General features: G+C 38.1%; 1 protein-coding gene and 1 non-coding gene across 2 annotated transcripts in view; both read left to right on the top strand.

Annotated features, from left to right (window-relative positions):
- The window catches only part of LOC150098547 (uncharacterized), a 257,681-nt gene that overhangs the window by 157,261 nt on the left and 82,624 nt on the right, over positions 1 to 17,796 (top strand). Inside the window, exon 3 of the mRNA XM_090405369.1 lies at positions 7,337 to 7,440. Within this exon, the coding sequence (XP_090261495.1) occupies positions 7,337 to 7,440 (104 nt within the window). The remainder of the gene's footprint in view (positions 1 to 7,336; positions 7,441 to 17,796) is intronic.
- Positions 10,762 to 10,883, top strand: LOC150098548 (U6atac minor spliceosomal RNA). Its single transcript, XR_016549558.1, has one exon. It is a non-coding gene; the product is annotated as a U6atac minor spliceosomal RNA (small nuclear RNA).

Genomic DNA, 17,796 nt, shown 5'->3' with positions numbered 1-17,796 from the left:
TCTCTAACTACACAATCCAATTACAATTACATTAATTCCAGTATGTATGTTAGTCAAGCAGAAATTTGACATATAAATTTCAGCATATATTTTAACAAAATATTTATATATTGAATTGCTGGGTATAAAACCAGTTAAATATCAGCAACTAAGTAAATAATTCTTGTTTTGTGAATTAAACTGGTAAAAACTTAAGATGAATTTTTGTTTAATTTGCTTAATCATTAGTAAATGAAATACTATTTTTTACTCACTTGATGTTATGCTGTTTATTGTGATTTAATTATAAAATAAATTTAACTGCTCTGTATTTCAGATGCATCATAATGTACTGTGTCAAAACACTGAGTTTTAACTTGTACTGTTTCTTGGAGATAATACTTTACATTGTATGAAATGCTATACAGTAATCCCTCGATTAATGCGTTTTCGATTAGTGCGTCATTTTTTTGTGATACCCAAATTCAATTAGTGTGCTTATATACATCTTAAAAATAAGTGTTACAGATTTAAAAAATTTTCTATCTATACATTTTTATGGCTAACTATTTTAAAAATAATCACTCACCAGGATGAAATAATTTAGTTATCGATTTAAAACATTTTACAAAGTTATTTTTAATGGCATACTACACTACTTCCATATACAGTATGTATACTATGTTCCAAATTTTTACTGCCAAAATTTATGTCGTCTACTATAGTATGCCCACAGATTCGAGACCCTACGACACTTCTGCGCATGTCACAAAAATGAGAATCCATTCCGATAATAGGATAATCAATCCGTCTTCTGGGATGAGTTGTTTATTATTACATGTTGGAAAATTAACTTCTTTTTGTAGTTTGTAGTTTTTAAAGTGTAGTTTTTAAAGTGGTAACTATATTGCTTGTATAACAGTTGGAAAATTTTATCTATAAAGCACGTGATTTCGCATGTTGGCGACAAATTCGTACGTTCTTCATTTCTTTATCCCATTCTTCATTTCTTTCTCCCCTTCAATGATAATGTCCAAGAGTTAATTAAATCTCATTCTGAAGAATTGAGTGATTCCGACCTGCTAAATTTAGATGTGCAGCAGGAAGATCCTGAAGAATATGAAGAAAATTTAACCACTGATAGTTAGCCAAAAGAGATTTCACAGAAACAATTTGAAAATATTTTTCGTACAATCAAAGTTTTTAAGCAGCAATGCTTAGAGTCTGACCCTGATGAAGTCAGAAGCTGTAAAATTTGCAGAAGAGTAGAAGAGGCAATAGTTCCATACTGTCGGTTGTATGAAAAAAAAAAAACAAAATGCCCGCTAAACTACGTTAGCTCAATTTTTTGTTAAAATGCAGAATAATAAATTTATATTCTTAATATGTTTTATTGTCTTTCAGCTTCATGGCTTCCCTTTAACTAGGCCCTGAGATATAATTTTTTTATAAAAGAATTAAGATAAGGTTCAAAAAAGAAATTTGAGGAATAAATTATACTTTTTCCCACAGGTTATTATATTCGATTAGTGCGTTTTTGATTAATGCGCCTGTTTTAAAGAACGCATTAGGTGCACTAATCAAGGAATATGTTGTCTGCTTATCATTAGTCACTAAAGCAAAGTTCATCATCATCAAATTCCTGCCATGTACCCAAAAGGGGTGTACAGGATATGATAGTACTACATGAAAAATTATATCATTACTAACTAAAGCAAAGTTGCATTTCTAAAATCCTTTAAATATTTTTTTTCAAATTAATAGATAGTTCATGACTTTACATTTTTATTTTTATTTTTTTATTTTTTTTTTTTATAAAACCTTGGTTTCATCCTTTATTCAAATGTTTTGCAAGTGAAGTTACTTCATGACTGTGCTACCTATATATAGAGGCTCTTGATTTCACATTAATTGCCTTATTATCCCACAATAAAAAAAAATATAAAAAAAAAGCAGCTAACGCCTTTTTATTCCCGTATACGGGAGTAGGCGAGGCCATTTAGCCCTATCTAACTTTTAGAGACTGAGTGGGCAGTTCAATCTCCACTGGTACCAATCAGAGATAGATGGCCCAAGGCTATCACTAATTAAGCGGTACACAGTGAAGAGAGATGGCTCAAATGTGCCGCCATCTCGTGGTCCCTAACCCTAACGCAATATATTTAATGTCTGAAATAATGTGGGTTCTACGGTCGATTTTCTTGAGTTTACGGGACGAAAAACCTGAGTTTCCAGGAGGAAAAACCCGCTTGCCCGTGCCAGAGATCGACTAACTCGGGAACCGGTCGAAAAAAGGCTTAGAAAAATTTCTTCTAGTCGCTGACTAGACTCGAAACCAAGTCTTCCTTCATGCGGCCAAGCGCCGCAGTATGCAAACGCCACATCCACTGAGCTACACAGGCTCTTATCCCACAATAAAATGCACATATCCTTATAGACATGTATAATACTATGCATTATGGGAAGGGCCACTACCCAGATTTTGAAAGTTTATTTTTCACTTGGTTAGACTATAATAAATTTAGTTTAATCCTTTATCCAAGTGTGAGCAAACAAAGTTTGCACCTGAAAGTATCTTCAGGACTGCAGTAAGGTGGTACAACACCGAGCAACTCGTTGCAAAGGTGGAGCAAGCTAATATCACTCCTATCTCAGTATCTCCCATAATGCAAACACATCTCCTTGCAGGTATTGCAACGAGTTTCCCGGTGTTGTACCACCTTATCGCAGTCCTGAAGATACTTTCAGGCGCAAACTTTGTTTGCTCACACTTGGATAAAGGATTAAACTAAATTTATTATAATCTAACCAAGTGAAAAATAAACTTTCAACAACTTTCTCTAAATCCAGAGTAATTTAATAAAAAGGTGGCAAACCGTTTGGCAACTCTTATAGGTAGAGATGACCTTGCTAATGCTTCTGCCTGGTATCTCCACTTGGGCCTGGCTCCCACTGAAGAGACCTCAATTAAGGTTGAAACTAGTCTGGGTAGTGGCCCTTCCCTTAATGCATAACATTATACATATCTGCAAGGAGATGTGTTTTGCATTATGGGAGATACTGAGATAGGAGTGATGTTAGCTTGCTCCACCTTTGCAACGAGTTGCCCAGTGTTGTACCGCCTTACCGCAGTCCTGAAGATACTTTCAGGTGCAAACTTTGTTTGCTCACACTTGGATAAAGGATTAAACTAAATTTATTATACTACTCAGATTGGTTTCGACCTTCACTGAGATCTCATCAGTGGGAGCCAGACCTAGAAATGATACCAATGTTGAAGTAATGCAGAAGTCATATTTTCATAGTAGCCAAAAGGCAGTACTGTTGACATAGAGGTAGGCATACACCTATGTCATAGCATACACATAGCATACACATAGCATACACATAGCATACACCTATGTCAACATACATGTTGACATGTTGACATAGGTGTAGCATAGAGGCAGCCTGCCTCACGGCATGGCTTAATAAGGGTGCTCATTCAGCCATATTGAGGTAGGCGGCATTGCTACCCTAACAATTCCTGTTAGTGTAGCAAATGCGGAAAGAAATTTTTCCAAGCTTAAACTGATTAAAAATTATTTGTGAACAGCAATGACTCAAGAAAGATTGGTTGGTCTACTATATCGATAGAGGCAGACACAGCTTATAATTTAAATTTAGAAGAGCTTATAAACAGTTTTATTGTGCGATATACCTGTAGAGCAAATGCAGCAAACAATTAATATTATTATGTAATCATTTTGCATTAGTGTTTCTCTTGTAATAAAAACAAAAGAGCAATTAGAGATTTTCTTATATTTTTGTCTTATATATCAGGGGCGACATTTAATTGTTTGCCTCAGGGTGCAAATCTAATCTGGTGACAGCCCTCCCAAAAGGTGTCACACCTTATTACCAAAATACTCTGGATTAGAGATAGATGTTGAAAGCATTTTCATTTGGTTATACTATAAAGTAAAGATGCCAAGAAATTACAGTCTTCGTTTCGTTCTTTATCCAAGTGTTAACAAACAAAGTTTGCACATGAAGTTACTTCATGACTGGGCTACTTGTATATAGAGGCTAATGACTTCACATTAGCTACTTAGTATCCCATAATGCAATCCGAAAGTATATGTCCACAATTCATAATACATACCTTGGTATGACTTCTGGGTCTGGCTCCCTCTGATGAGACTCAATAAAGGGCGAAATTGGTAGTGGCCCTTCCCATAATGCATAGCATTATACATGTCTGTAATGATACACACATTGCATTATGGAATTGTTAAGGCAATTGAAGTGACTTAATGCACAAACTCTGTTTGCTTACACTTGGATAAAGGATGAAACCAAGAATATAATTCCTTGACATCTTTAATCTATAGTGTCTACGTGAGACGTGTATAAGTATAAGTGTATAAGTGAGACATGGTTGGAGGAGGATGACATCCTGACAGGAATAGAGATGGAAGGGTATGATGTGTTTCGTGAGGATAGAAGGGATAAAAAGGGAGGGGGGGGTGCTATTGATGATAGAGAAAGAGTTATATCCGTACAGGGTAGAAATGCAGGAGGGAAATAGTGTCAGCGGTTTTGAGGCAGCATAGTGTGAGATAGAGGTGAATGGAATCAAATACTTGATGGGATGTTGTTATAGACTAGGTAATCTGGATGGTGGTGATAATGAAGTGTATAATCAAATTGGCCAAGCAAATAAGAAACGGGTGATCATTATGGATGATTTTAATTATGGCAATATAGACTGTAATGATGAGATAGCAACTGGAAAGTAAAGAAAATGAGTTTCTTGATTTTTTAGAGATAACTACCTCAGACAGTATGTAACAAAGGGCACACGAGGATTGAGGGTCTTGGATTTGGTCATCTCATCAGAGAATGTAATTATAAATCAGATGTCAAATCATCCACCAATTGGTGAGAGTGACCATGAGGTGATTACCTGGGTGGTTGCCAGCAGTGTGAGGACCTCTGTGAGAAAAGGATATATGTGGAACTACAAGGGGGTGATTATGAAGAGCTCAGGAAACAGCTTGTGGGTGTAGCATGGAATGAGGAGTTAGCCGGAAAAGAGATCAATGCAGCTTGGGGGATTTTCAAAAACTGTCCAGTAGATGCAATGACTAAATGTATTACAAGGGTGAGAAAGTTAAATAAGGTATGTGTGAAATGGATGAATAAAGAGATTATGCATGTGATACAGAGAAAAATGTATTGTGGAGGAAGCATAAGAGAAGTGGAAATAACTAATTCCATGAGGTCTACAAATACCAGGCAAGGAGGGTGATTGGTTGGTGAGGGTAGCTAAAAAGAGGTATGAACAGCAGTTAGCTAATGAAGCCAAAATGAATCCTAAGGAGTTCTTTCGATATGTAGCCAGCAAAAGAAAGAATGATTATGGAAGGATGACATTGAGTGGAGAAAATGGTATAAAGACAGCTGTTGCGGAATGTGTGGTGGAGATACTTAATGAGCAGTTCATAACAGTCTTTCAACCTTGTGAATGTGACTTCATGGAGAGAGTGAGAGCAGTTGATAATGGGAAAAAGAGAGACTGACTGTAAGTAAGCAAGAGGTGTATGGGGAGTTGAACAAACTACATGTAAATAAGGCTGTGGAACTTGATAATATATCACCACGTATTCTGAAGGAATGTGCCAGGGAGTTGACACCTGCCTTGACATATTTTTTTAATACGAGTTTTGCACTCGGTCAAGTTCCTAAGGAGTGGAAGGAGGGCAAGATTGTGCCACTTCATAAAGGAGGTGATAGAACTCAAGCATCAAACTATAGGCCTATCTGTGTGTGTCAGGTGTTGTGGTTAAGTTTTTGGAGAAGCTTGTGAGAACTAGGATCCAGAGTTGGGTTGACAACAATGGTATTATCTTTGATGGACAGCATGGATTTGCTGAAGGGAGGTCATGTTTTAGTAATCTACTTTCTTATTACAATAAAGTGACTGCTTCCTTGGACAGAGGAGAAGGATACACAGTAATATACTTGGATTTCGCGAAGGTTTTGATAGAGTGCCTCATGATAAGTTGATGGTCAAACTACAGCAGATGGGGTTGGATATTAAATTGATGCATTCGATTGGAGACTGGCTATCTGATAGGTATCAACAAGTTGTGTATGGAGGAGCGATATCCAGGAAAAGGAAATTCACTAGTAGAGTGCCTCAGAGGTCTGTTTTAGGGTCATTACTATTTAACTTGTATATTAATGATATTGGTGAAGATTCTGATGGAGATATTCAGTTATTTGCAGATGATGCAAAGTTGGGATGAACCATGAAGAGTAGTGAAGATGTTGTGGCCTTACAAGAAGACTTGAATAATTGAGGGATTGGGCACAGAAATAGGAATGGAGTTCAATATTGCAAAATGTAAGGTTTTAAAATTTGGAAAACAAAGATGGGATGCAGAATTTATGCTTGGTGAGGATATATTGTTGGAAGTGGAGAAAATAGGAGATCTGGGGGCGATAGTGGATAAGGATCTAAAATTTAGGGAACACATAGCCAAAATTGTGTAGATAACACAAAGGCTTCTGGGAATGATGTGGAGGACACTGACGTGTAGAAGTAGGGAGATTTTTGTTCCGTTGTATAAGGCTTTGATTAGGCCACACATGGACTATTGTGCCCAGATTTGGTTCAGAAGGATGAAGAGATATTGGAAAGGGTCCAAAGGCGACTGACTAAGGTAGTTTCTGACCTCTGGAATGTTGAGTATGAGGAAAGATTGAGAAGATGTAATTTGCAGAGTCTGGTGGACTGGAGGAAGAGGGAGATATGATAGAGACCTAAAAGTTATTAAGGAGTTGTTATAGGATCAATGCTGGAGAAGTTCTACAGAAAATAGTGGGAGATCAGGGGAGAACCAGAGGTCATCCCTGGAAACTGTATAAAGAGGGTGTGAGTAGGGGAGTGAGAGACAGAATTGTGTAGAATTGTAAATGATTGGAATGCCTTGCCTGAGAGTGTGGTGTCTGCAAGGAGTTTGAGTGTGTTTAAGACACGGTATGATGATCTGTGTGTGTGATAAAAGGACTTCCCAGATGAGTCTTTGACTCCATGAGGTCTTGGGGTAATAATAATAATAATAATAATAATAATAATAATAATAATAATAATATATCCAAGTGAAAAAACTTTCAAGATTTATTTCTTTCTGTTAGATTAAAATACATTAATTACAGTATGTATATCATCATCATCATCATCAAATTCCTGCCATGTACCCTCAAGGGGTGTACAGGCAGTATGTATATATGTATGTTAATTAAGCAGAAATTTGATATATAAATTTCAGTATATATTTAATATTTTTACTTCTTTTTTTTAACTTAGATGTTCAGGATTAAATAATTGCACCTATGCTTACGTGAAACACAGCAGAGATAGTCACTGTGATAATCCAGGTGTAATTGTCATACATTATGACTGTGTAAATGGTAAGTAATTATTACTAATTCATTCTTAATAATTTTTACATATAATTTTGAATTTTCTATGTGGCAGACAAATGTTATCTAGTGAATATCACTCACCACTTGTTAGAGGCTCAAAGTAATCAAAAACTATATTTGAAGTCATGAAGTGACTTCATGTGCAAACTTTGTTTGTTAACACTTGCATAAAGGATGAAACCAAGACTATAACTTCTTAGCATCTTTACTTTATAGTATAACCAAATGAAAACACTTTCAACATCTCTCTCTCTCTAATCCAGAGTATTTTGGTAGTAAGGCGTGACACCTTTTGGAAGGGCTGTCACCAGATTAGTTTTGCCACTTGGCTGGCCGAGTAGTTAGCGTATCTGCTCCCCAGCCAAAAGGTTGCGGATTCGATTCCCGCTGTGGTCATGGATGTTTGTGATTGTCTGTGGAAATACTGGTGGTGGTCGGTGATAGATGGTGTTGGTGTAGTTGCGGTCAGCTGGTGGATTGTGAGTGGTGGAGACAGACTTGTAGAGCAGATGCCTTCCCTCGATGAGTCTTTGGACTCCCTGGAGGTGACAAATAATAATAATAATAATAATCACAGCAACGTTCTGATTTATTTTTTCTCCATTTCTACCAGCATACATCATGAGTAATGGATATACTTTAAAAGGGCTGTTCTTCAGCCCAGCTGGCTGTCAGACAGCATATCAAACCGAATTTAATGAAAGTACTTTAGGAGGTTTCCAAGTGATATAGCAAAATTGCTGCCACTATGGAAGGGAATCCAAGTGATGGTATGTAGAGAAGCACTTCTGAGGCTATGATTTCTAGAGGAGTGAGAGAAAATTCTTTATATGTAAAACTAAGCCATTGAATTTGTTGAATTACATTGAATGTTTTCTACACATTGACATTGAATTCATGCAAAACTAATGGCAAAACTAATCTGGTGACAGCCCTTCCAAAAGGTGTCACATCTTACTTCAAATTCTTGACATTGAATGTTTCTACACATTCAATGTCACTTCCACACTGCAACTAACATTTAGCAACCATAACAAATAAAGAAAATCCAATTACACAAGGAAAAAAGGTAATCTTCCACATCCACTTTACAAATATGTGTAGTCTTAGTTCCAACCTCATTAATGCCCATTTCTATCTTTAGTTTACCAAATATGCTTCTTTTTTTTTTTTTAACAAAAACTAAGCTTTCAGCTTTTTCAGTAATTGCCCTTTTTTTTTTCCCCATTCACACATTGTTTTTTAACTCAAAGCTGGTATTTGTACATTTGTTCATTAAGATATCTTAGATCACATAATAATAATAGGCAAAATTTTATTAGTTGTTATGTTATACTAGAAAATATACCAACTAGTTTTGCACATCTATATTCTGGTGGCTTCTTCAGGGTTATAATAGGAGAAGTGAAGAACATGACTGATGTTAAAACACCAATAAATCATTAAAACAGAAATAATCAAACAAATGTCACAGTAATCCATGGCATGTGTCAGCTGTCTCTTTGGAGAGTCTGGGTGATTGCTGGAGAAGCTAAATTCTGAAGTGTTAAGAGATCTAATTAGCAATTTCCAGACATCATTCAGGTTAGGCCTTGGTTTCTGTTAAGGATACCATGTGAGTGAATGACAGTAGTAGATTCCTTGATATGTCAAGAAAAAAGTTTTCCTCTAAATAAGACAGCATGGTAGTTGTGTCCCAATCAGCAGTATGATTCGATGTGGACATTTGATGAGCTAAGCTAGACTTTTCTTCTCTTTTGTGATCAACACCACCAACTTCCCACCTGCCTCCTTCTAGTTCTAAACTTTGACTTGGATCCTATAAACACATAGATGCTTGTAAAAAGGAACGATGTATTTTGGAGATCTGAGGAGATTACCAATCATTTTGATAAGCTTGTAAACTACTTGAATATTATGGTTCTTGAACAAGGCAATAATTCTGATGTTTAGAGTGCCAATATATGAGGAATGGAAATCACATCTCTGTACTTGGATATCTTGATTTTGATGAGGATTATCTGAAAATAATATCTGTTTGACTGTGATTTTAGAGTATTCATTAAGAACAAATAAATAGAGAAGATGTAGAAAGTATTTTTAACTTGGGTATAGTTATGTTAAAGATACCAAGCAATTTTAAACCTGGTTTTACTCTATTTTTTCCAAGTAAGCAAACAGACAAAATGTCAAGTTTGCGCCTGCAATTTATGCAAGACTAGCTGATCCCACAGGTAGTGCAAGACCAAGGCAACTCGTGGTAAAAGTGGAGCAAGCTCTGATCACTAATCTTAATATTTACCCTTAATGCCAAAACACATCTCCAAGAAGGGGATGTATGATGTTGTGTATTAAAGGCAAGGGGCCACTACCCAGACCGGTTTCGACCTTTATTGAGGTCTCATCAGTGGGAGCTAGGCTAGAAATACCAAGATTTAGTAAGAAGAGCTGAAATTCTTCCTTGCATTCATTATTTAAAATGATGTTTCTTTATACAAATGCCAGGAATAAAGGGAATTGGCAGCATTAATAGCCTCAGCCAGTCCAAAGATTATTGAAATCAGTGAAATGTGGTTTACAAAAAAAAATGATGTCCTAACCTAACAGTAACAAAAGTATAAGGGCGTAGCATATTTTGGCAGGATAGGGAAGATGAATGGCATGGTGGAGTATTAAATATGAGTTATACCCCCCCCCCTACTCTGGGTTGAGAATTTGGAAGGCAATGGCACTGATGGTTTTGAAAATGTATGATATGAGGTGAAAGTACACAGGACTAAATATTTAGTAGGATGTTACTCTGTAGAAAGAAACACAACAGGTGATAAACAGGAAATGATTTTTTAGCCAGATTAGTTTGGCAGATACAAAGGGGATGGTCATTATGGAAGATTTTAACTATACTCGTAGCAATATAAACTGTCACAGGAAACAGCATTTCAACTGAACTTTCAACATAAATAACTGAATTTCTGGAATTTTTGATGGACAGATTTCTGGCAATGTGGTCGAGAGAGCATGGACATGTGGAAGCATCAAGGAGAAAGTACTTATGTAGAATTATGAGGAAAGTGATTATAATGGTCTTAGAAATCAGCTTGGAGTAGTTCCACTGATGGAAGAATTTGAAAGGAGAGAGATTAGTGCATCAGAGCTAGTTAACAAATATTTATCGGCAGCAGTGACAAATTACATACCTCAAAGGAAAAAGATAACATAATTTGGTGTAGAATGAATAACTAATGAAATCAAACAACTGTGGATGAAAAAGAAGTTTTGAGAAGAATATGTTGTATGAAAGGAGACGTGTTGTATGAAAGGAGAGAAGGTTAGCACTCCCCTTGATAAGGACGGACCGGCCTCTGGGCCTAATACATATAAGGTTAAGGCACTGCCGCTTACTTCGCGGCACTTAACCAATTTTTTTGCAAAATGCAGGCAGTTGGAGGAAATAAGTACATTAGATATATCGATATCCGACTTTGTTGCTCCAGGAACGGAGAATGAATGTAGGAAGACAAGTAGTATGATAGGAGAGAATGAGAAAATAATGGTTGATAGTGTGGAAGGTGTGAGTGACTGTGGAAGTTTAGGAGATGGTTTTGTTTGGGAGAGTGAATTTAGATTAAGAGTGACTGACCTGCAGAGGGAGATAGATGAGTTGAAAGAGGAGGTGGAATGTCTAGTGAATGAGAGCAGAAGTATGAAAGATAAGATTAGAAGAATGGAAGAGATGAATGCAAGGCGAATCAGAGTAGGAGAGAGAGAGAATTTAAGGAGTATGAGTGAGAGGTATGGGGGTGCTAGAAGAGGAGAGATTGGAAACAGTAGAAGGGAGGGAATGAGAGAGAGGTATGGGAATGTTAGCAGACGAGAGGATGGAAACAGTAGGAGAGACGGAATGAGAGAGAGATATGGAAGTGCTAGAAGAGGAGAGAATGGAAACAGTAGGAGAGATGGAATGAGAGAGAGGTATGGGAATGCTAGAAGACGAGCGGATGGAAACAGTAGTAGGAGAGACAGAATGAGAGAGGGATATGGAAGTGCTAGAAGTGGAGAAAATGGAAACAGTAGGAGAGAGGGAATGAGAGAGATGTATGGGAGTGCTAGAAGAGGAGAGAATGGAAACAGTAGAAGAGAGAGGTATGGGAATGAAAGAAGAGGAGAGAATGGAAACAATAGGAGCGATGGAATGGTAAGAGGTATAATGTATGGTGACTCAATGATCCGTGGTGTTCAGGATAGGATGCGTGAGGAGTGTTTGCCAGGAGGAACAATAGAAAGGGTGGCTATGGCAATTAAGAGAAGTGAAAGGGTGGATGAGATGATTGTGATGGTAGGAACGAATGACTTGAGTGGTAATGTAAGTCGGGCAGCGAGAGATATGAGATTTTTGCTTGAGACTGTATGGAAGAAGACAGAGAGAGGAAAAATAGTGTGCGTGTTGCCTAGGTATGATAATGATGAGCTGAGCAGAAGAGCGGTGATATTGAATGGCATAATAGCGAGAATGTGTGACAAGAGAGGACTGGTATATGTGGATGCCTGGAGTGCGTTTGAGGAAAGAGAGGAGTTGTTTGCGAGAGACCGTTTACATTTGAATGAGGAAGGACGTAGGCATCTGGAGAGATTGCTGTTCTGAACGAGTCAGTGTGTCCCAGGGAGGATGATAGCAGGGGTGGCCTCTTGTGGGAATGGATACTTGGGAGAAGGGAGACAATGTCAGGTAAGACTGAGCCCAGTGGAGTCTAGAAGGGATAATGCTGGGTATAGAAACAATGGCATTTATATGCTGTATACTAATGCCAGGAGTATCCGGAATAAGGGAGAGGAATTGGTGGCGCAGATAGCATCAGCCTGGCCAAAAATTATTGCGATCACTGAGACGTGGTTGACAGAAGGGGATATAAAAACAGAAATAGAAGTCGCTGGGTATAGCATTTTTCGCCAGGATAGGAGGGGAAAGCGTGGTGGTGGGGTGCTGCTTATGATAAGTAATGACCTATGTCCTCTAAGAGTGGAGAATTTGGAAGGTAGTGAGACAAATGATTTTGAGAGCGTATGGTGTGAGGTAGAGGTAGGCAAGACAGGATATTTAGTGGGGTGTTGCTACAGACCCAGGAGCACAGAGGATGGGGACCAGGAGATGTTTAGACAGCTAAGTTTGGCAAGTGCAAGAAGAATGATTGTTATGGGAGATTTTAACTTCAGTAGTATAAATTGGAGAGAGGAAGATGCATGTAACAATAGGGGAATGGAATTTCTAGAATTCTTGAGGGACAAATGTCTTAGGCAACATGTAACAGAGGGAACAAGAGGTTCAAAAATTTTGGATTTGGTTATAGCATCAGAAGAGTGGATAATAACTGAGTTGACGTCTCTCCCACCAGTTGGAGAGAGTGACCATATGGTTTTGACTTGGAAAATGAATAGACATGCAGGAGTATCAAAGAGACGGGAACTTATGTGGAATTATAAGGCAGGTGATTATAATAGTCTTAGACGTCAACTTCGGGAAGTTTCATGGAGGGAGGAATTGGAAGGCAGGGATATCATTAGTGCGTGGGAAATTGTGAAAGAATATTTGTTATCAGCAATGGTAAGTTGTATAGCACGAGTGAAGAAGAGGGCGCAATTTGGAGTAAAGTGGATGACAAACAATATTAAACAGGAATTGCATGCGAAAAAGAGGCTATGGAAGAGATATAAGGAGACAGGTGAAGAGATGCATGAGGAATATAAGACACAGGCCAGAAGAGTGACGACTCGTGTGGTAAGGAAAGCGAAACTGGAATATGAGAGGAGATTGGCCCTAAGATCCAAAGAAAATCCTAGGGAATTTTTTAGCTATGTGGCCAGTAGGAGGAGAAATGACTGTGGAAGAATGATATTGTGGGATAAAAATGGGAATAGAGTGACTGATGCAGAGGACATAGTGGAATTGTTCAATGAACACTTTATTGGAGTATTTCATCCTAGAGGAGTCAGTTTTAATGCTAGAGGGATAGGACTGGTACGAGGTCTGGAGGTACAGGAGGAGAGTGTGTTTCAGATACTGAGTACTCTGGATGTCAGTAAAGCTGTGGGACTGGATGGTATTTCGCCACGAGTTTTGAGAGAATGTGCTAGGGAATTGACAATACCTTTAACGTGGCTTTTCAATGAAAGTCTGGCTTTGGCAAAGGTGTCCTTCCATTCCCTGGGCACCTTTGCCAAAGCCAGACTTTTGCCAAAGGTAAGATAGTGCCATTGCATAAGGGTGGTAACAGACTGGAAGTGTCTAATTATAGGCCAGTCTGTGTGTCATCAGTAGTTGTTAAGATCTTGGAGAAAGTAGTGAGGGACCGTGTACAGCATTGGGCAGATGAGGGTAATGTTATCTGTGAGAGTCCACATGGATTTGTGAAGGGGGCTCTTGTTTTAGCAATATGCTAGCTTTTTTAATAATAAAGTTACAAGAGCATTAGATGAGGGAAAGGCATATACTGCCATTTTCTTAGACTTAGCGAAGGCATTTGACAGGGTGCCACATGATAAGCTGATATTTAAGTTGCAGCACATGGGTCTGGATGTCAGATTGGTCAACTGGATTCAGGATTGGCTGTCTGATAGGTATCAGAGAGTTGTGTATGGTGGAGCAGTTTCCAGGAGGCAGAGGGTTACAAGTGGGGTCCCACAGGGCTCAGTACTAGGACCTATATTGTTTAACCTTTATATCAATGACATAGCCAGTGGATTGCAGGGGGATATTCAGTTGTTTGCAGATGATGCGAAGCTTGGAAGGATTATTAGTAATAGTGCAGATGTGGTAGCCCTGCAAGAGGATTTAAATAAGCTAGATAGATGGGCAAATGAATGGGGGTGTCAGTTTAATGCAGCAAAATGTAAGGTCTTGAGGTTTGGGAAACATCGATGGGATGCTGCATACTCTATGGGAGGAGTTATACTGGAGGAAGTAGGGGAGACAAGAGATCTGGGGTTGATGATTGATAGAAACCTGAAGTTTAGGGGACATATTGCAAAGGTGGTGAAGGTAACACAGAGGATTGCTGCTATTATGAGAAGGACACTGACCTGCAGAGATAAGAGGGTTATCATTCCGTTGTATAAGTCTCTGATCAGACCACACTTGGACTATTGTTCTCAGATTTGGTCCCCAGGATTTGAAGGGGATAAATTAACTGTGGAAAGGATACAAAGACGGATGACAAAGATGGTTTCAGGACTGTGCAAGGATAGTTATGAGGATCGGCTGAGAGAATGTGGACTGCAGAGTTTGGTGGATAGAAGAAGGAGAGGTGATATGATTGAGACTTTTAAACTGTTGAGAGGTGGTTACAGGGTTGACACTGGGGAGTTCTTTCGCTTGGTTGATCAGCGGGAAGGAGTGATGACAAGAGGCCATCCCTGGAAGTTACGAAAGGAAACTGTGAGCAAGAGGGTAAGGAGTGGTTTCTTTGTGTGGAGGGTGGTTGAGCCGTGGAATGCATTGCCTGATGGAGTGGTGGGAGCGAGAACGGTCAGTGGGTTTAAGGAGTGGTATGATAAACTTTGTGTTTCTCAGGGGGGACCTCCCCTCGATGAGTCTTGACAGACTTTATGTCTTAGAAAGGACCTCCCTCGATGAGTCTTTTGACTCCTTGGAGGCCTGAATAATAATAATAATAATATAAACAGAGAGGTGGAGAACAGTTGCATAAGGAATATAAGACTCAAGTTAGGATTGTAACTAGTATAGTAAGAAAGACAAAATTAGAATATAAGAATAGACCAACACTGCAATTGAAGGAAAATCCTTTTTTATGTGGTGTAAGAGGAGAAATGATTAGATGAATGACCTTGTTAGATGGAGATTTGGGTTACTTATTAATGTCACTTATTGGAATATCTCATCCTGGAAAAGTAGGTCTTATTCCCAGAGGGATGAAGATTTAGAAGTGCACAAGAAAAATGTATTTTGAATATAAGTACTCTGGAAATCTGTGATCAGGCTACATCTGGAATATTATGCTCATATCTAGTCATTAAAATTTGACAGTTAACAAAAATATTAGGACTGTCTAATGTTGGTTATGAGAATGGATTGAGGGCTACCACACTCTGCATTGCATACCTCGATCTGAAGACAGAACATTAATGTGCAGTAAGCTGTTGAGAGATAATTTATCCAATTGAAAGAGAGGAGATTTTTCATATGGTAGAACAAAGGACCATCCCTGGAAGTTGTGCAAGAAAGTTGTGAGTAAGGTGAGAAGTGTGTGTTTTTTTTTTTTTTTGCTTGGGCTGATTATTCCATGGAATACACTGTCTGAGAAGCTGGTGAGAGTGCAGGTAGTAAATTAGTTTGAAAATGGCACAGCAGACTGTGTTGTCTAAGATAGGCCTTGCACAATGAACCATCTGACTTCTGAATATTATTATTATGATTATCATCATCACATCTATCTTCATGGAGTCAGCAGATTCATCTTTGGAGGTTCACTTAACCAACAGCATATTTATCCTCCTATTGAACCATGAAATCCATAACACTTTCATCATTCACAATACATTCTGGTAATGTTTTCCACTCATTCACAATTCTCCATGTAAAAAATTCAAAAATCTACTCCCCACATCCTTTTTACTACACTTTTACACAACTTACAGGGATTGGATGGCCTCTTGTTCTTTCCTTCTCACCCTCCACTCTTTCATAATCACCTCTGTATAAGTCAATCAAATCCCCTCACTGACTCACATTTGTGTCATATCACCTTTTTTCTTTCCATCCATAAAATTTTATAGTTTATACTCCTTTAACTTCTCTCTCTCTCTCAATAACAAACATTCCTGATATTGACTTATACAGAGGTGATTATGAAAGAGTGGAGGGTGATGTTCATGAAGATTTGAACAGACTTTTAGTTTGGACAAATCAATGAGGATAAAATTCAACATGAAAAAGGATCCAAAGATGAGTGACTAAGGTAATATCAGGAATGTTTGTTATTGAGAGAGAGAGAGAAGTTAAAGGAGTATAAATTATAAAATTTATGGATGGAAAGAAAAAAGGTGATATGACACAAATGTGAGTCAGTGAGGGGATTTGATTGAGTTTAAGGCGAGGTATGATAGATACTGTATGAATGTCGAATAGTTGTGATGAATATGATTTGGGGCCTCCCTCGATGAGTCTAATGACTCCCTGGAGTTGCCCGTAATAATGATAATGATAACATCAGCAGTACCCCTTATAATTGTTCCCAACTTTGCATCATCAGCAAACAACTGAAGATCACAGTAAGTCCAGATGAGATAGTATTAACAAATAAGTTAAACAGCAAGGGGGGACCAAGAACAGAACTTTGGGCACAACAATGGTTATCTGACGGTAGTTTCTGACCTCTGGAATGTTGAGTATGAGGAAAGATTGAGAAGATATAATTTGCAGAGTCTGGTGGAGAGAAGGAAGAGGGGAGATATGATAGAGACCTACAAGTTGGTAAGAAGTTGTTATAAGATCAATGGTGGAGAAGTTCTACAGAGAATAGCGGGAGATCAGGGGAGAACCAGAGGTCATTCCTGGAAACTGTATAAAGAGGGTGTGAGTAGGGGAGTGAGAGACAGAATTGTGTAGAATTCTAAATGATTGGAATGCCTTGCCTGAGAGTGTGGTGTCTGCAAGGAGTTTGAGTGTGTTTAAGACACGGTATGATGAGATGTGTGTGTGATAAAAGGACCTCCCAGATGAATCTTTGACTCCATGTGATCTTATTTAATAATAATCTCCTGTTTCTGAGACGGTGCCCCATCAGACTTAACTTGCTGATATTGTTCAGAGAATCAATCTTCAGTTCATCAAACAAATATGTTTGGTGGACTAAAGATTGATTCTTCTGCAGCTTGTACAGCAACCTGCCATGTGGTAATTTATCAAAATGCTTTGCAGAGTTTAAGCATATCACTGTATATTCATGTTTCTTAACCAACACATTCATCACCTTATCATAAAATGCAAACATACTGCTAAAACAAGACCTATCCTTTACAAGCCCATATACTACTGTTATGAAGAATCCTATGTTCATCAATACATTTCTGTATTCTATTCCTAATCAACCTCTTGAGCCATGCTAGTGGAGTCATACTATTTTTCCCTCTTTCCACCCTTTAGAAACCTTTCTTTCTGTAAGACTTTCATTAAATAATCAATACATGTGTCTAGCTAACTCTTGATTCCTTAAAAATGCATTGTGATATGTTATCCATTCGCACAGCCATCTAAACCTAATCAACAACATCTCTGATTTTCACTGCCAACTCTCTGTTATTCTGTTATCCCTTGTACATGTTGCATGT

This window comes from Typopeltis vanoorti, chromosome 15 (assembly GCF_054136105.1).
Source record: "Typopeltis vanoorti isolate ZY-2024b chromosome 15, IOZ_Tvanoo_1.0, whole genome shotgun sequence".
NCBI classification, from domain to species: Eukaryota; Metazoa; Arthropoda; class Arachnida; order Uropygi; family Thelyphonidae; genus Typopeltis; species Typopeltis vanoorti.
Note: the sequence above shows the minus strand (reverse complement) of the source record. Positions and strands in the feature narration are given on the sequence as shown.